The 20587-nt window shown below is 35.9% G+C and overlaps 1 protein-coding gene across 3 annotated transcripts in view; it reads right to left on the reverse strand.

Annotated features, from left to right (window-relative positions):
- Window positions 1-20587, reverse strand: part of PPP1R9A (protein phosphatase 1 regulatory subunit 9A) — a 320149-nt gene that overhangs the window by 81922 nt on the left and 217640 nt on the right. For all 3 annotated transcript variants that reach the window (XM_061198553.1, XM_061198552.1, XM_061198551.1), the window contains exon 6: window positions 17298-17433. In XM_061198553.1, the coding sequence (XP_061054536.1) occupies window positions 17298-17433 (136 nt within the window). The remainder of the gene's footprint in view (window positions 1-17297; window positions 17434-20587) is intronic.

Raw genomic sequence — 20587 nt, forward strand, 5'->3', positions numbered from 1 at the left:
CTGCTCCTCTTCTTGGATTCCCAGTTTTGGAGTAGGTACCAGCTTCTACCCACAGGCCTCTGTTCTCCTCACTGATCGACTCTCCTCCTGCCCCGGCGGTCCAAGATGAATATCCATCTACTTAGCACATCCCGTGACGCTGCTGGCATAAGACTCTTCTAACCCACTCCTTTATGTTTCCATGGCATGCCTTCTGTCACTCAGGAAGCTTGGCTGTTTTTATATCTGCCTCCTCCCAACTACTTCTTTCAACTGTAGGTTCCCTGAGAATGCCAGGCATAATCTATCCCTGTGATCCCAGTGTGGCTAGCACACTGCTTGGCATACAGTAGGCACTGAACAAATGTTTGCTGAGTGAATTAATACAGTTTTAGCCACATCTGCACAGCACAGCAGAGCCTGATTTTCCTGTTAGTTCTCAGCTTTCAAGTAAGAAATACAGTGAAGCACAGCTGCAGCTGGGGCCTAAATGACCCTTTTGGGGATTTTCTCTTGCTGTTAGGTTCAACCATTAGCAGTAATTTTTGCTGCAGCAATGTTTGTTCTGGTAAATTCAGGGAAACTAAATGGTGCTAATCATAAAAATAGCCTTAATTACGCAGTTTTTGTTGGAATTTGTTTACTGGAATTGAATTTGGTTATATATATTTTCAGACTCAGTTCTGTGGGAGAATAGAAGAGAGTTGCTTTTTCTCTGGAGGAGAAAGACCTCAAACTAACACTTTAATGTTTAAAATTCCTAAGTCTGTGCCAACCATCCAGATGGCTTTCAGCAAAAGCATCCCCTTCTCTGCAAAGGCATCTCTCTTTCCATTTTCTGTCAGTTGACTTCTGTGTGTCCTGATTTTGTAGTGTTGCGCTACTTAGTCTCTTTCCACATCACTGGGAATAACAGCACCTTCTTCATAAGGTGGTTGGGAGAATTTCTAGTAGTGATATATTCAAAGTATTGATCACAGTGCCTAGAATATGCTAAATGACAAGATGACTTTATGACTACGATTATTTTCACTGTCCCTCGTTTCTCCAGGACAATGCCACAGAACGGTACAACAAAAAAAAGAGCATGGCTTGGGGTCTGGAGAGACCAGGGCCCCAAAAGAGAAAAAACAATGTCACAGCTGTATGATAGTGGGCAAGTCATTTAGCTTGTATCTTCCGTGATCTCCTCTTCTATAAAATGGTTCAAAAGATACCAATCTCATAGGTATTGAGAGGACTCAAAGAAATAAAATATGTAAAACATCCAACATGATGGCCCAAGATATATATTCATTTCTCTCGTTTATCAAGTCATTCAAAATTTTCTTGTCAGTCTTTGTTCTCAGAATGTTTTCTGACATTTCACTCCATTCTTACTGTCTAGTCGCCAAATCAAGAAACATCTGAAATCTCTATCTTGATTACTCATAAGGCCGCTTGTGTTCCCTGCCTTCAGATGCTCAGCTCCTCAGGTCACTGATAATACTGCTAGCAAATTCTTCTTCCTAAAATTCTGACCAGATTTGCCTATAAAATCTTCTGTAACAATTCAAACTCATTTTTCCCTTCTTAAAATTGCTACAGCAATTGTGGTAGACCATTCAAAAATCAGAATTAGATATCACAGAGTTTTAAAGTTTTTTTTTTAGTTTTTTTCTCCCTTCCTTTTCAAAAGTATACTCCTCAAAAGCAGGGACTCTCTCTTTACCACTCTGGTAGGCAGGCTCTAAAATGACCCCTAATGATCCCTTCTTCCTGGGCAATCATGCTCTTGTATAATCCTTTCCCTTGAATGTGGACTGGATCTACAGACTCACTTCTTTTTTTAAAAAAAATTATTTTTTTTTTATTTTTCGCTGTGTTGGGTCTTCGATGCTGTGTGCGGGCTTTCTCTAGTTGCGGCGAGCTGGGACTACTCTTCGTTGCGGTGCGCGGTCTTCTCATTGTGGTGGGTTCTCTTGTTGCGGAGCACAGGCTCTAGGCGCACGGGCTTCAGTAGTTGTGGCACACGGGCTTCAGCAGCTGTGGCACACGGGCTCAACAGTTGTGGCTCGTGGGCTGTAGAGCGCAGGCTCAGTAGTTGTGGCGCATGGGCTTGGTTGCTCCACGGCATGTGGAATCTTCCCAGACCAGGGCTTGAACCCGTGTCCCCTGCATTGGCAGGCAGATTCTTAACCACTGCGCCACCAGAGAAGTCCCTACAGACTCACTTCTAACAAGCACAATACAGCAAAAGTGATGGGGTGTCACTTCTAAGATTAGTTTACAAAAAACTGTGACTGGCGTCTCTTTTGTCTTCCTGCTCTTGAAAAACAAGCCACCATGTTGTATGTGGCCCCATGGAGAGGCGCACATCACAAGGAACTGATGTTTCTGGCCAACAGCCAGCAAGGACCTGAGGCTTGCCAAAAGGCACATGAGGGAGCTTGGAAGTAGATCTCCTGCATTCTGCCAACAACTGTGAGTGAGCTTGGAAGCAGATCTTCCTCCAGTTGAGCATGTATATGACTGCAGTTCTGGCTGAAACCTTATTTTTGGCCTTGCAAGAGATCTTGAGTCAGAGGTATCCAAGTAAATCGACCCACAGATACTGTAATGTGTGAATACTTCTTATTTTAAGTTGCTGAGTTTTGGTGGTAATGTTATAGAGCAATAGAAAGGGGGTACTGTCATAACAAATACAGAAAAACAGGGAAGTCTGGAAACAGGCAGTGAATGAAGGCTGGAAGAATTTTGAAGAGTATGTTAAAGCAGCCTAAATTGCCTTGAAAAGACTGTAAGTGGAGATCTGGAAGGGGGATCCTTGCTGTGTAGTGGCAGAAAGCTTTGCCACATTATCACCTTCTGTAAGGAAAATGTAGGAAATATCCCTACTGAACTGAGTGAGCCAGGGAAGTAGATTTCCAAACAAAGTGCTGAAGGCGCTGCCTGATTTCTTCCTGCTGCTGCTACTAAAATATGACAAACAGAGATCAATTGAGAGGACTGTTGAACAGAAAGGAACCAAGACTTGATGGTTCTGAAAGTCTTGATTCTAAAATTAAGAAATGGTTTCCAAACAAAGTTCAAATCCAGGATACTGTCATGGTCTAAAAATGAAGCAGCAGCTGTGACCATAAAACTCTTTTGTTAAGAATTTTGAGCTTAGGAAACTCAAATTTTTTATAATAGGTGGTAAGCAAGTCTGTCACCTACCCTTAAGAGAGATACTATCTCTATTTTCCAAGGTTGTTCACTATACAAATATCATTGAAAAAATAATCTGAAACAAAGGCCATCATGCCTCTGCTCACAAGACATGCAGAGAAGTGAGAGAGCCATGGGGGAATTGTCTCCCAACAATATCCACCCTCATTTCTACACTATCTTGGCAACTGGTGAATTTTTCCATGAGTATGACATTCCCTTGACTACACTGATAAGTGTGACCAAGACTGGCTAGGACCAAAACTGTTCAGTCTGTCTCACAGCATATAATTAAAACTACTATTAAAAGAACTCCAAACAGCAGAATGAGCCCAACTTGCAGTACTGAGATCAACCATACTCCCCAGGCTTCCAGACTCTACTGGCTAAACAAATCCCATAAACCATCAGGGTCTACCTTAGAAATCTAGGTGGCTTTCTCCTTAAGCTTCTTCATTGAGTTTTCCACTTGGTCTAAGGTATTAATCCAGGTATAGCAGGAGGTATCAGTGATTGCACAGACTAGGCATTGGACCACAGGAGGAAATCTAGGGTGCAGGGCGATTCTATCACCCATACCAACCCTGGCCAGTGAGTTGAGGTCAACCTGAATGCCTTCCAGGATAGAAGGCATGTGGTGTCATTGATAACATCACCTAAAGTTTGGAACAAATTTTGGACCACCTTATCTAATTAAATGACTCCAAACCTAAGAATAATTGCATATAAATAAAAAGTCAGCTTTCCCCCAGGAAAGCAACCCCGATTAACTAAGAACAGCCTCACTTCGGAGGGATCTCTAATGTCATCTGAGGGCTACATGATCTGATAATTACAGTGTTTCTTTTAATACATGAAGGTCTCTTATGACTACCCCTAAGCTTCATGAAAAGTCTCAAGAGTTTGATCAATTGCCACAATTTGTTTCTATAGTTTGCCATCCTAAACTTTAATCTGTAATTTTCCAAGTGACAGACCAACAGGATGTTGACAGCAGCTCAAAAGTCAGTAAAAATATCACAAGGTTCATCAAGGGGAGTACTGGCCAGAGTTATAAGTATGACCTTGAATTCTGCCCAATGAGCAAAGTGACCATGTTCACTTTTGGGTCTGCATAGCTAGTGCTGAGGTTGGAAAGCCTAGCAGATGGAATTGGACAGCTTGTCTGAACCACTGGTGAAACAAGCCCAGGCATTTAAGGAAACCTCTATGAACCAAAGGCCTCATTGAGCTAGAGGCCTTGTTTCAGGAGGATAGTAGCAGATAGTTCCCCCCAAATAAAAAGCTGCTACTCGTTCATGTAAATCTAAGATGCTGCTGGGCCAGGCTAACAGCTTTCTTGAATCTATCATTTCCATTTGACAAGCAAAGTCTGTTGGGCCCTTCCAACCTTATTGATCAGTGAGGTCAAGTTGACCCACATCAAACTGAGAACATTAGGCCAGAGAGTGACAAGGCCTCCATGGGTCAAGCATTCAGTTTCAGTTTCCATAAGAGCTTAGTAGGAGGTTAATAGCTACCCCATCTCCTCTTTTTTTGGTTGCTGCATCAGGCATGCAGTGTTGTGTTGAGAAATGGCCTGAGTATTCTGGCAGCCATTAAGTGTTTAAATAAACTGCGATTTACCCTTCTCTTCCTGTGATTCTGTATTGTTTCTGCTGGACCACCTGGAATAAAACAGGGAGAGTCATCTACATATCCTACTATCACCACCTGGAATAAAACTGGGAGAGTCATCTACATATCCTACTATCACTTTTCTATATGTGGCAATCCTTGAGTGGGAGAATCTCCACTGTCACTAATGGCACAAAAAACTGCAGGCATATTAAGAAATCAATTCCATTGCAGATTTAGCAGTGGAAGCATAACAGCTTTACATTGCATCTGCCAAAAGGGCCCCATCCACCCTTTAAAGGCCTCTTCAGCTTTCCTTCTTGCTTTGGACTCTGCCCAAACCACATCAGTTGAATCTGGATATTCTTTCTCACTATGGGATCAGGTGAGATGCTGACTGGTGAGCCAGTATCCACAGAACCATAAAGTTTGAGTGCCTCCCCTCCCAAAGTTTCCCAGTATATTCAAGGGGTTCATATAGCATTTGATCTCTCTGGAGGACAAAGAGATCTATCTTAGCCTGACCCCTCATCATCTTTCTCCTAAAGCAGCTGAGGTTAGGGTAGTAAGAGGGGACATCAAGGGGCACGGAGGCAGAGAGAAGCTCTGTGCCTGTAATAAGGTGCCGTAATAATTCATTTTCAATTATTCAATTGATTCGACCATTCAATTTCATGTAATAAGTAATAGTGCATTTTCAGTTTTGAGCAGTGCAGTGGTTAATATGTTTTAACCAAACTTCCAATGTCTGTGGTCCACCTAAAGCACTATGCAGGGTGAGTCATCATTACTGATAGAACCAATTTAGCTTCAGGGAGTTTTTGACTCAGAAGCCTTATCCTTGACTCCTACAACAGGGACTCTGTTATGGAGTCCATCTCAATCTGGAGTCCAGTCATAAGTGTAGTGTGAACATAAGGGATGGGGACATTTTTCAAGTGGTAATGCTGACTGCAAGAATTTATCCAGATTGTTTTGAACAAAATAGTGTCTCATTCTCTGGTGCGTTACTTTTATCAGCATTATAGACCAGTTAGGACCCAAATACTCATCCATGGTTTCCCACAGGAGTTTGTCAATCTGAAAGAAATCTCCCCGACAGGGCTAATCTTCCCTTATAGCAGTCAAGACCCACTGCAAAAAGCTTCACGACATTTTACTGTCTGAGTGAATCTAAATTTGGCATGATAAACTGCAGGAGGGGTTGAGTCAAAAGGCAGCTCAACTGTTGCTATTTCTCCTTAACTAGCATTATGTTCCTTGTCCCATAATCTCCCCAGTGAACCAGCCAAAGTTTTAAGGATTTACCAGGCTTTTGACTATGACAATGACAAATTCCTTCCTTTCATGCTCAGTGTCAGTATGTATCCCAGTAACTGCTGTCTGAACAAGGTCAAGACCTTCTTCTAACCCAGAATGGGTCTTCATACTAGTTGATTTTTGTATCACGATTTTTGTGTTGGTATCTCAAGCCACAATTTCCAAAGAGTGATAAGAGAGCCAGAGGATTCCTGCACATGCAGGCATGTCAGTAGAGACACCCAGACATGTCTGGTAACCTGCATCTTTCATAACAGGCAGTAAGTATTACTGTCCTTGCTCGAGAGGGAAAGTCTACCTGTATCTTCCAAGACTGTTATCTATATAAACACTTGAACAGATAGTCTAGAACAAAGGGCAGTCAATGCCTCAGAAATGTTAGAGCCTTGGAGAGAATTGTTTCCCGATTTATTTATTTATTTATTTTTTACTTATCAAAGTCTTCTGGTGTTGACATTTTACCCACTGAAATGAAGCACAGAAACCTTATTTCCCTTTACCCCGATTATTATTTAATGGAAAAAATGTCTAGAAAGTCTGCTGATTTTTAAAGTCCCTACAATATTATTCAGTTTACCTTTTCAAAGACTTTCCAACCATTATTCCTTTCTATATACTCAGCTCTGCAGGTAAACTGGTCTTTTTATTTCTTGAGCACACCTAATATTGGCCCAGCTTCTTAGTTACAGAAAACAAACAATAACAACAAACAACTTCTTGCAAATAAAAATTGAAACCACAAATCTCAAATTCATGCTTTTACTTTTGTATGTCCTTTGTTGTGATGATTCTTTTACACTTTGGTTATCTGGCCTTTTGACAGATTGCCTGGAAAATGATTTAAATTCTTTACCATATATATTTATTGTTTCCACAGCAAAATAGCAAGCTTCTTGGGAGTATAAACTATATTTTTCTGACTCAATATTTCTAATTCAATTCCTCTTAATAAATGATAGCTACTTACTAAGACATAAATGCCATTGTCTTTAAATCTCTGATAAATATATTCTATATGAGGAGGGAACCAGTGATCCCTATTTCTCCCACTGAGATCCAGAACTAAACAGTCAACAGACCAAAGTAGACCTCTGTATTCAAATGTCACATTGCAATTTCAAATTGGCAGCCTTCCTTGAGTTTCATTTTACTTGCCAAGGAAACAATGAAGCACTTATTCTGATGCCAGCAGGACTGTGGGAAGAGACTAAGAGATTTGTATTTCCCTAAATCTTTAATCTGCAGAAGAGAACAACTACACTGACCAAGTGGCACATGTCATTATTATCTTAATAATTCTTTAATCATACAACGAATTGAATCTTGGAAAATATGGTGTATTCATATAAAAATTGACTCATATGATTGCAAAAATGCTGATTATCACATAGAACCAGAAGTTACAGCTACAGAATTTATAGTAAACAAAAAAGTAAAACCAACAAAAATATTATTGATGGTATTTCTATGGATTATCTACAGATTAATAATAAATATAATCTCAAACTTATAATTTCCTTTGAGGGAGAATAATTTTACTCCTTTCCTCATTATGGCTATCTGGTGGTTTGTGGAAGCAATTTCTTCTTGAGAAGTGTCTGCAATACCAGGACTCAAAAGTCTTTACGTCAGTTTTCCTGCCATCTTTAAACTGGACAACTCCAGCTCTGATTGCAACTAACCCTTCCCACAAACTCCCATTACCCTAGGCTATTTACAATGCATATTCTGTTCCAGCAGGTGTGAGGCTGAGCGGAGAAATCTGTAATCTTAAAGAAGTACTATGAGAGTCCCACTTTGAGACACAGAGTCTCAAGTCATTTTATAGGTCCTTGGAGAGCAGGAATCATGTCATATTCACTTTATATCCACATAACTATTAAACATAAGCAATTGGACATGGCAGATTTTAGTTTTCTTCATTAAATATTGAGTTGACACAAAGAGTATTTATGAAATATACAAAAAGTATAATGAATAATGATGTAACCACCACCATTAACTAACAACTTAAGAAAAGGAGCAGTACCACTACATTTCAATTATAATCCTCTCTGTGTGCCTCCCTGATTCTATTTTAGTCGCCTGCCCTTCGGAATAATTCTGCTGAATTTTATTATTCTTGTTGTTCTTTAGTTTTACTATATTTTTTTAATGACTAAACAATGTATCATTAATTTTTACATGATTTTAAACTTCATATAAATGGAATCATGTATTCTTCTGTGCCTTTCTCCTTTTAACGGTATGCTCCTGAAATTCCTCTGTTGTGAACTGCAGAAACAACTTCTGTGTATCATTCCACTGAATGAATATACTACAATATATTTACCCATTCTCTTCTTGATAGAGATGTCAGTTGTATCCAATTCTTTTCTATTACAAGAATGATATTATACATGTTTTACACCTCATGAATTTAAGAATTTTACTAAGGTGTTTAGTAAGAAATATAATTGTTGAGTCAACTTTACTAGAGAATGCCAAATTGTTTTTCAAAGTGAATGGGCCTATTTATACTCCTATTGCAGAGAATAAGAGTTCCTTTTACTCCATATCCCCACCAAAACTTAAAATATCCAATTTAAATCAATTTAGTAGGTAGGAAATAGTATTTCATTTTGGTTTTTAACTTTTACATTTTGATTCCTAATATGTTTGGGCATCTTTTCATGTGTTCGTTGGCCACTGAGATTTCTTCTGCTACGATATGACTATTCAAGCCAATAGCCCATAAGCAGTCTTTCCCACTGGCTCATGGAGGACTTTTTAGATAATTCTCTTTCAGTTATTTAGTTTTCAAATATTTTCTTCCAGCTTCTGGTATGTCTTTTTGCTTTCACAAAGGCATTCGTTTGATGAATAGAAGTTCTTAATCTTAATGTCAATTTTCTCAATTGTTTCCTTTATGGATTTGCTTTTCTTAAGTGTTCCTTAACGTAATGAACCATTTCTTACACTGAAGTCATAAGGATATTCTTGTACACTGTCTTCTAAATTTTATAGTTTTGCTTTTCACATTTGAGTAGTTAATCTATCTGGAATGTAGCCCATGGGGCTCTAGCTTTAAGATGGAGTTCTTCAATTAGAATTCCACTTTGGGTGGGCCATGGGCTTTTTCTATTGTAACCCAAAGCAACACCAGTTACAGTATAATCATAATATAGAGAACACTTAGGATAAGTATGACATTATGATAGAGATATGAAAGAAGCCAGACATTAAAAAGTATGTACTTTATGATTCCATTCAAATGACATTCTAGGATTGACAAAATTATAGTGTCAGAAAGCAGACTGAATGCTTTTTTGGGGCTGAGAGTGACTGCAAAGTTCTATAAGGGAACTATTTGAGGTAATGAAAATGTTCTGTATCTTTATTGTGGTGGTGGTTATTCATCGCACTGTTAACCTAAACACATTTGAAATTGGTGCACTTTATTGTATATAAATTATTCTTCATTAATGTTGATTTTAATATGTGAAATATGGATATATAGTAATAAAAATTATCAAATTACACACTTAAGATCTGCACATTTTGTTCTATGTCAATAAAATAATTTTCAAAAACCCCTTTAAAATCCAGAATTCCAAAAATCAATTAAGAGTTTTTACCACCACCCTTACTAGCATCAATATCAGTTTAAAATAAATGGAGCCCTTATCAGATCAGGCAAACCTCCACAGTAAGGCATCTTTAGGGCGTCAGTCCTTGGTCAGGTCACCATTTAGTTTTTCCTGCTGATGAAAATGTATTTCTATGACTGAAGGCTATTTCTAAGTTAATACAATGGGCAGGAGAAGATGGTTATCTATGCAGTATTGATCTTGGCATCATTTAGGCCATTTCAACTATTCTGTTTCTACTACATGTTTATTCAGTTATGACTAAAAAGTCATGTCAATGTGAGTCACCAGGTTGCCATTTCTAAGGTCCTAAAGGTTTTCAAGGAACGAAATATGCATATTTATTTTTTTGGTTTTACATGCAGAAGATTTTGGTGCAGTGTGATAGAGATAGGGTCTTCTTGTAAATTCACGGTCTCTCCAAACAATTAAAATGTGGTAGCAAAAGCCCACAGAACGGTGCTAAACCCCAAAGTGCCAAAGACAAGTACAGCTTATTCCTTCAGCCCTTTCCCTATCTTCAATCTCTAGTCCAACTAGGTTTGACATTTCTTTTATCCCTGTATTCTATGCCATTCTTCCCTCACTATTTCAGATTATGTTCCTAACTAAATTTCATTCTCCTCATTTAACTCTACTCTCCACTTTTCATCTTAATATCCTTTGAGTGATTCAAGTCAGTTCAATTTCTTGGCTTCCTCTAATCTGCCCAGTGCTGTGCTCATCACTGTATGTATTAAAAATCAACCAGCTATCGAGACCTGTCATTGAAGACATTACAAGCTTATGGGTAAACAATGATAGAGAGCGATACACAAGGTGCTACTGACTCAATTAAGAAAGGGCCCTCAGCCCAGCTGAGAGAGCCCAGGAAAGCTTTTTGGAGGAGACAGATGAAATCTAAACAGAGCCCTGAAAGGTGAACAGGATTAGTGGGCACAAAAGAGCAACAAAGAGTGTATGGAATGACATTCAAGGTAGAGAAAACAGGAGGAGCAAAAGCATGGGAAACCACAGGATCCTTATGGCCCACTGGAAAGTTAGTCAGTTTCCCAGGCTAATAAGGCCCATCTCTCACTATGCATTTTAGCATTTTAGAGCTTTTTGGTAAAAAATTATATTCAATTTATAAATGTTTTTAAAGTTGGAAAAATGCTGTCATTTGTGTTTGTTTCTGTGACATTTCTGTAACACTGCAAACTCTGCGGTTCATCACTGAATTGTTCTAGCATGGTTTCTAGAAAGTAAAAAGTCTATAATCTCAGAGGAATTTAATGGCTTAGAAGTACTTGATAAAGTGTATCTGATATTTCATATTTGGCTCATGAATTAATATGACAATGTGGTAGTTGGAAAGAAAATAAGAAAACATATTCAAATCACTTGAATTATGATAAACAAAATAAAACTAAAAAAATGAGCTACAAAAAGATGGCATTATTTAGGCAAAGGTTTCTATTCTAACTTCTAATTTCCCTTTACATTGCACATCTTCCTGTCTCTGCTCCATGTTATAAATAATCATGTTTCTATACACAAAGAATATGTCTAGAGAGGACCTTTCAAGTAGAGGAAGATGTCCACCTCCTGGGGATAGTGCATTTATGTGCGTGTATATGTGCGTGTGCACGCACGCATGTGTACACTGCTTAGGTAAGACCAAGAATGGATACAGTCTTTAACTGAAGGTCTTCCAAGCACCTTATGATTCTGGGTTTCAATGACAATGACCACTACTATAGATTTGGGGATCACAAACCAAAGGACATAATTAAATTAAATAATTTTAAAGGTCCAGTCAAACTGGAGTCTGTAAACAAGCTGTTTTTCTTGTTTTGTACTTCATCTATTCTTCTGGCTCCTCTAATCACCATAAAGCAATCTCCCTTTTTAATATACCTGACTTTCCATTTCTAAGTTATTCTATCGCTGTTACTGGCAGCTAAAGATAGTGAGAATTAGTTTATGATTTAAAGTGTAAAATCTTTTTACACATTTTAGCATGCCTACCATATAAATTGTGCAAACACAATTTATATGTACTGTGCAATACACAGTACTACTATAAGTTAAATATATATACGTTTAGTTTTTTGAAAAATTAAGAACTTTGTATCAAACGATCCTTTTCTAAAAAAATAATCACTGGATTTAAAGATAATATAAGTCACCGTGTACGTTATATTTTATAAACATCATACAACTCTGTTGTTGGATACCTTTTTCTTCCCTTTAATATAAATCACAAAATATTTAAAATGTTAGGGGTTTAAAACATCCATGGTTAAATATTAGGAAGTGAGTCCAAATTGCAGAAACTGTGCCTAAAATATGTGCTATGTTTCAGAGTTAATTATTTTTCAATTGGTTATCTTCAAACTATTATTCAACATACAAAACACACGGCTCTAGAGAAGTTCTTCCAAGCACAGAGCTAGTTAATAAGACACATAGAATATTTAACTTCACACATGAAAGCAGGAAGGTACAGATAAGCATTATTTTCCACCAAAAAACAAACCTTAAGGAAATAGTTGTTATTGTTATTGCAGTTGCCAGACACTCCTTGCAATTCAGCCACAGTGTTCTAAAATGGTTGACAACAAAAATTAAAAAAGGCTTTTTCCCCCACTAGAGAGAGCAGCCTAATGAGAGAAAAAACACTGAAGTTCCAGTGCTTGCTGTAACACGAACTTTCAAGAACTAATACTCCTAACGCTCAGTTTCTTAGCCCTATACACACAGCATAAAGCCAGTTCACATTACTAAAAGGCCATCCATAGTAACTGCAGTCTCTTGTTCACACGACACCAGCTGCTTCCAGACAGGGACAGCAAACAGCATGAGTCAAGATTAATGTTATCCCTTTAATGCTTTTCACATAAAAATTACATTGTTGTAAACCTTTAACACATGCAAACCATAGCTTCCATTGTATTTCTGCCTCTAATTATTACATATTAACACAAGCAATAAAAATGCATACCCATGTAGGCAGTTGCTCTAAATGGTATTCAGTGCTTTAAAAGATTCTAAAAAAAATGTTGTCATGATACAGTTGTTAATAATAATTTCTAGTAATAAAAACAAATTATGAAAGAAAGATTAAATTATATTTTAAGAGAAGGAGCCTCGGTTTCTGGAGTGATGATTAATCTTGCTATGAACTACTACACAAAGTGGCTTTGAAATGCCATCTATACTCTAAGACTTTAAAGTGTAATAAGTATTATATTTAAAGAAGCAAGACCAAAATAATCATATAATTTTAAAAGTGTATGTAAAATAATTCATTTTAATGTGAATGACCATTATATACTTTCTAATTTAAAAAAGTGGTACAGTACCAGTTCATACTTCATTTCCAGTCTGAGCCCACAGTGTTTCACATTGCATATTGCTCTTTGATAGAAACAGATACCCAAAATATACATACATGACCTACGCTACACAAAACATATACCAGAATTACATCATCTCACCATTAAAAGGTAAACATTGATAACTGTGGTGTATGAATGGAAATTAAACTTGTTATTGAAAATAAAATCTAGTTGAAAAATTTACCATACCCCCAGAATTTCGTGGGATAGTGCTGACTGTCTGAGGGGTTTACTGAAATCCTCCATGGTTACCTTTCAGATTGTTTAAAAAAAAAAAAAAAAGAAGGAAAGAAAGAGAAATGAACAACAATTCTATAAATTCAGAAGTACAATCACCCAATCACAGATATATTCAGATCTACGTTTAAAATTTTTCAGTGGTTCAGATTTATACCTCCCTCTTCTTTATAGGATCCTCCCTTTTATTTTTCAGCCTTTAGGCAGAGCCATTTTAACTTTTTTTAAAAATCATAATGTTTAACAGAGAATGAACAGAAGCAGGAATGCAATTCAAACTGAACTGGGTGTTTGCTTATTTTAAACTCTATTCTAGTTTAAATATTTGAAGGAAAAAAACCAGAAAATTCAGAAATTTAAATGAAGTTTGGGTATTATCTATATATTTTAAATTCTACTGGAGTATGATTTATAATTTCTTAAAGCATTAAAACAGATATATGTAAGCACACACAATACATAGTAAGGTATTCTTAATCCTAAATATGGTTCTGATAAGACGCCCACTGAACTTTTACAATTTCAGGATATACTTCTCACATTGCAATGTTTTCCCTGTAGGCAATTCAAGCAAGCAACTCCCCTCTGTCAATGTGACAGGTTCCAAGTTAGAATCAACCTTGGATTATTTGACCAAAACCAGAGCTATCTATTCTTCGGTAGACAAAGCAGATCTAAGTGCTGGCTCTGGAAATTAGTTGGATGAACATGGTTGCTCTGCATTTAATTAGAGGTTTTCCTGGCTGGCCCAGGGAATGTCACAGGGGATATTATCAAATAAAAACGATTCTAACTTTGGAATCATAGGATGATTCTATAAATGATAAGAAAAACAAGAAACCAAGCAATTGATTACACAACTCAGGGTTAACAAAGACATGTAAATCAATAAATTGTTCAATTACATATAAAATTAAATCAATTATTCAAGGACCATTTACTCACTGGATAACAAATACTGGTTCTTCTCATTTCCAGTATGTCTTTTACTTTTCATTAACACAGAGAGAGAATAAATAAAAAATAAGGACATAACACTCAGATCAATTAATTTAACAATATCTGGTTAAATTGTAACCAGATAGTAAAAAATTAGTAAAAAATGAATTTAATCAAGTAAATAAATTAACATGTGTACACAAAAGTAGATTTTTACTATTTGCAGGGTGTTCATCTCTCCGATGCACAGAAAATTAATGGTAGGTTTTAGTTGGGCATGCTTTGGTGAGGCAGTGTGTAACACACAAGAAAGGGAAAAAGGTACGTCAGAGAGGAACACGAGAGAGAAAGAAACAATGGGAAAGGGTTCCTTGACCTTTTCAATAAAGTGAAGGTTACTTGGGGTAGCATAATAGCAAGCACCTGCTTTCTATTTCTACAACTTACAGACAGAAGAAAAAGTTTAACCTAAAGCTAAACTCTGTTTTTTTGTAAAGTAGTTGTATACTTAGCTATTCTTCCCTTTAAGCCCTATCTTCATAGGCTACTTCTGAATTAAGTATTTACCTATAGTAAAATAATTCTGCAAGTTTTCAATCCCCCTATTATTAGAAATATAGAACAAAGAATTACAGAGCCTAAGTATTACAAGAAACTCCATAAGCCAAAACAGGAATCTTCCTTCCAGCATCTCTTGTTCCCCAGTTACGCTGTGTGTGCCTAAAAACAGACAGACCCATCAGTCTACTCCATTCAAAATCAGCAGTGTGTTGCAAAGAGTCCAGGCCTTGGAGTCAGGAAGACCCTGTTCCCATCCTAAATCTGGCAACCACTAGCTATACCACTAGAAAAAGCCTCAATTACTACGTTTTTAGAAAAAAAAAAAAAAAAAGATTCTTCTGCTTGCTGTAAAGATTACATGAAATCATGTAGGAAAGGCACCTAGCCAAGTGCCTGGCACTGAATATTTATTTACCCTCCTTGCCCCTGAGAATATCTGCTCAGGTGACAATCAACTAACTCTGCTTTCCTTATAAAAACAGGCAAACAAACAAACAAAATCCATATGATGTACTCCTAAGTATAAATGTTGAATGATAAATATTCCTTTTGCATTTAGTCAAATTTTTAAATTAGAGAAAATCTTATATTAAAAAAAAAGCTTTAGCTGCTTAAGTTGAAAACTTTGGGGGATGAATGTGATCAATTCCTCAAAATAACTGGAGGAAGTATGTAGTAAATGATCTAAAAATTTCAGTTGGGAAGCCTCAATTAAAGAATTATCTTATTTCCCCTCTTTCCTTGTTAGACCTGATGCTTTATTTCACAGGCTCATGGAATATTAGAAACTGGAAGGAATTTAGAGATTTAGCCCAATACCTACCCGTACTTTAAAGCAAAGACACCGAGGTCCACAGAGACTGAAAAATTTGGCTTCCTCACCTTCCACCACTTGATGTCACCCGTACTCCCCTGAACCTCAGATCCAAATTCTTTCTAACAGAGTGAGCAGGTAAAAGCCAAACCTGCCGAGAATGATTCTACAATCCTAATTCAGGCTTGAAGCCAAAGCAAATCAGTGTCTCTGATAAAACACAAAACTGAAAACTAGGGAAGATGAAAGTTCAAATATTTGAGGAAATCACTTTTTTAGTTTCAAAATCCAAGATAACATTTTCATATATAATATCTTAGTATAGTAAAAAAAAAAAACAAAAAAAACCAACTTGCCATTTAAAGTGAATTCTGAAAGTGAAAAACTAAATCAACTAAATAGAATTCTAAGAAACTAATTCACTCAAGTGAAGAATTTCTAATGTTTACTCTTAGATCAACAGTTAACTGAAGCACCATTTAAAAATTTTCTATTATAATAAAGAGAGAATACATCCTCATTATACTACAAACAGATGAAAAATTAAGATACATTTGGGTTAGAACACTCCAGACTAAAAATACATGAAAAATATTTGAATGTCTCTTTATTGAGCTTCACTAGGTCCTGGCTAGAAACCAAAAAAAGTTCTGGAAAAAGAATATATTCAGATGAGTAGAGGTTGAACATATGAAGTTACACTATCCTTATTTATATCAGCTGGTATGAAGAAGAGTATTTGTTTTACCTGAATATTTACTATGTTTATGAGGTATGAAATACTGCAACTAAATTGTTGATGGATCCTTTGACATGCCAATGTGAAACATATGCATGTTTAAACATGTTTATAATAAAGTATGTTGTCCCATTTTATCAATGTACATTTGGCATTTACATTAGAAATAGACCAGCATCTGTATTATATTACAACACACAAGGGTTCCGTAGAGAAGTTTTCACTTGGGGGTTAGCTTCTATTCATTTGCTTGATCTTCTACAGAGAGCAGGATGCAAAATTATTCCAGTATGTATCTACTCTATGGAATATGTGCTGGTGGAAAAGCTTTGTTCTGCATTATGTTAGCACAAATCATAGTGAGCAGGTCCAAAGAACTTTCTCTTCCTGGGGGGGAAAAAAACCTGAAAACACTCAGCAATTTTCAGTACTTTTCTATGTATGTTTGTGTATGTGTATGTGCCTTTTCACTCAAAATGTTTACTGATTTTTTTGAAAAAGCGTTACATACTTATTGTAGAAAATTTAGAAAAAATTGAAAAAATATAAAGCAGAGAGAAAAGATCACCTAATTCCAACAAAAAAATAGCTACTATTCACATTTTGGTATTTTTACCCTTTTTTGTTTCAGTGAATTTATCTTAATACTGTGGTAAAAGAGGACTTATTTGATCCAGAAGTCTTCATACTGTAAATATGATACCATTACTTGATTGATAAGCTAATAACAAACACAAGTAATATTTCCTTTCTGTGAGTTGAATGTAGACACATTCTCCTTGAGAAACTGCAAAGACCTGTCATACTGTTATACGGTAAAGAGAGTTTTATCAAGTAGGGATGTAGAAAGAAGAAATGAAGGAAAAAGAACGTTTGCAAATGCAACTTACCTCATCATCATCGGCATCATACTGGGCATAGTGCTGTTCAAGCAGCTCTCTCTGGCGCCTTTCTTGTTCCAGCGTCTGGCTTATCAACTGGGCAACCTCACTCACTTGTCCTGGTTTTTCTCGCCCAATAACAAATCTATACAAAGGTTAAAGAAAACTGATATAGTTAGACTCTCCAGAAAAAAGGAATGCTAAGAAAAGTAACCAAGCTTCATATTTCATCAGGGTACATCAAACCTCAAAAAACTACTACCTATATTTTTTGAAAGGTATGTCTGGGTAGAAGAAGAGGTTAGCTGAGCAATTAAAGTGATTTTTGTAGCCACAGCCCAAAGGAAAAGAAATGGGAAAAGTAAAGGACCATAAAAAATTATTACTTTAGGAGAAGACAAAACAGATGTAATCCATTCTACAGTACTTTACACATTTTTGATGCCCTGCAAAATGAAAGCAAGCTCATAATTTACTGTACCACTGAACTTCAGAATCATTTTCATAATTATGTCCTCTTTATAATGCAAAAACTACTTCAAAAATATTTTGAGGTATGGCATACCCTATGTGAGTAAATAGAGAGGCACTAACTTTTTGCTAAGCAACTGTAACTGTGGAGATAAGAAAAAGAAGGGGAAACAAATGTAGTTTTTGGTTTTGTTTTTAAAATGAAAAACTAAAATAAGGAGAGGTGGCAAATTAGTTCATTTCTTTTGGAGAAAGATGCTATGAGGAAGGATGTGGCCTCAAGAAATAAAGAGTCAAGGGGAAATATCTGTTGATACTAATTCCTATAAGTATAAAGAAAAAAACAGGGAAGACATTTACTTATTGCCAGCTAGTCACTTATGATACACCCTCATTGATACTATGGTTCTTCCTCAACAAATTAATATTCACTTTTTAACATCTTTTCACACTAATATATGGTTCTATTTTTTCTAAAAATACAAATAATATGTCTCCATGATATAGTTTCCATATATTATTTAACTTCATTATTTTGGATGTAACTCTTTGTTTAATCTTGCTTCTATGCTTAATTGATGATTTCCTCTGATTATAATATGTTGCTATTTTCAATTACAATTTTAAATGAAATACTTTACCTTTCTCTGTACAAATTCACTAAAGGTCAAAATTTTTATACCTGGATGTTAGTAATTAAATGTCTTTTTAGAAATATTTTTATGTAGTTTCAAACAGGACTGTTGAAATTATGCTTGGGTATTCATTTATCATCTGAGTTATTTTCCTTTGGGAAATTATTAATTATTAATTATTGAGTTGTAATAATTGTTTATATATTCTGGATATATATCCTTATCTATAAATGTTATAGATACATACACTTACACAGATACATACATGCACACAAATCATATATGCATATGTTTGATTTATTACCTTCTCTCAATCTGTGGCTTGCCTTTTCATCTTCTTAACTGTGTCTTTCAAGGAAGTCCAATTTATCGCTTTTTAAAATATTGTGCCTTGTGTTTCCTAAGAAATCTTTGCCTGATTTAATATTGCTAAGATTTTTCTCCTATTTTTCTTGTTAAAGTGTTAATGTTTTGATTTTTTATTAGGTATGAGAAATCTTTCAAACTAATTTTCATGCATGATGCTTGGTAAGGGGGGAGTTTCATTATTTTCCAAATGAGTAACCAGTTGTTTCCATACCATTTCTTAAAAAGACTATTCATTACCACCACTGAATTACTCAGGGACATTTGTTGAAAATCAATTGACCATGTACTTGTGTGCTGATTTTTGGACTTTCCAATCTGTTCCATTGATGTATTTATCCTTGTACCAATACCACACTGCCTTGATTACTATATAGTAAATCTTGAAACTAGGTGCTATGAGTTATCCAACTATGTATATCTTTTTCAAAATTATTTTGACTATTCTAAGTTATCTAAATTGCTATATAACTTTTAAAACCAGCTTACCAATTTCATTTAAAAAGCCCATTGATGTTTCATTTGGTATTGGTTTGAATCTATAGATTGTGGAGAACTGACATCTTAATAATATGGAATTGTCTGATCCATGAACATGGTATATCTCTGCATTTATTTTTCTTTAATTATTTCTATTGAAATATAGTTGGCATACAATATTATGTTAGTTACAGGTGTATTCATAATGATTTGACACTTGTACACATTATGAAATGATCAACACAAGTCTAGTAACCATGTGTCCCCATATTAATTATTACAGTATTACTGACCATATTCCTTATGCTATAATATTACAACACCTTGACTTACTTATCATACAGCTAGAGATTTGTATCTCTTAAAACCTTCACCTATTTGGCTCACTCTCCACACACACCCCTCCCTCCAGGCAACAACCCATTTGCTGTCTATATCTGAGTCAGTTTTAATTTAAGTTTTTGTTTTGCTTTTCAGCTTCCAAATTTAAGTGAGATCCTGCATTATTTGTCTTTCCTTTCTGACATATTTCACTTAGTATAACACCCTGTAGATACATCTATGTTGTCGCAAATGGCAAGATTTCATTTTTTATGGCTAATATTCCATTGTATAAATATATCACTTTGTCTTTATCCTTTCGCCTAATGTTGGACACTTAGGTTGCTTCTGTATCTTGGCTATTGTAAATAATGCAGCAATGGACATTTGAGTGCATATATTTTTTCAAATAAGGGGTTTTGTTTTCTTCAAATAAATACCCAGAAGTAAAATTACTAAATTATATTGCAGTTCTGTTTTTAATTTTTTGAGGAACTTCCATACTGCTTTCCATAGTGGTTGCACTGATTTACAATTCCAATAACAACACACAAGGGTTCCCTTTTCTCCACATCCTCACCAACGCTTATTTGTTGTCTTTTTGATAATAGCCATTCTGACAGGTGTGAGGTGATATCTCATTGTGATTTTGATTTGCATTTCCCTGATGATTAGTGATATTGAGCATCTTTTCATGTGTCTGTGGCCATATGTCTTCTTTGGAAAAATGTCTGTTCGGGTCCCCTGGCCATTTTTAAATAGGGTTCTTTGCTATTTTGATGTTGAGTTATATGAGTTCTTTATATATTTTGGATATAAATCCCTTATCATTTTGCAAATACCTTCTCCCATTCAGTTGGCTGCCTTTTCATTTTGTTGATAGCTTCCTTCACTGTGCAGAGCTTTTCAGTTTAATGTAGTCCCATTTGTTTATTTTTGCTTTTGTTTCCCTTGCCTAAGGAGATGTATCCCCAAAAAATGTATTGCTAGGACTGACGTCAAAGAGCATACAGCCTATGTTTTTTT

This window comes from Eubalaena glacialis, chromosome 8 (genome assembly GCF_028564815.1).
Source record: "Eubalaena glacialis isolate mEubGla1 chromosome 8, mEubGla1.1.hap2.+ XY, whole genome shotgun sequence".
NCBI lineage: Eukaryota > Metazoa > Chordata > Mammalia > Artiodactyla > Balaenidae > Eubalaena > Eubalaena glacialis.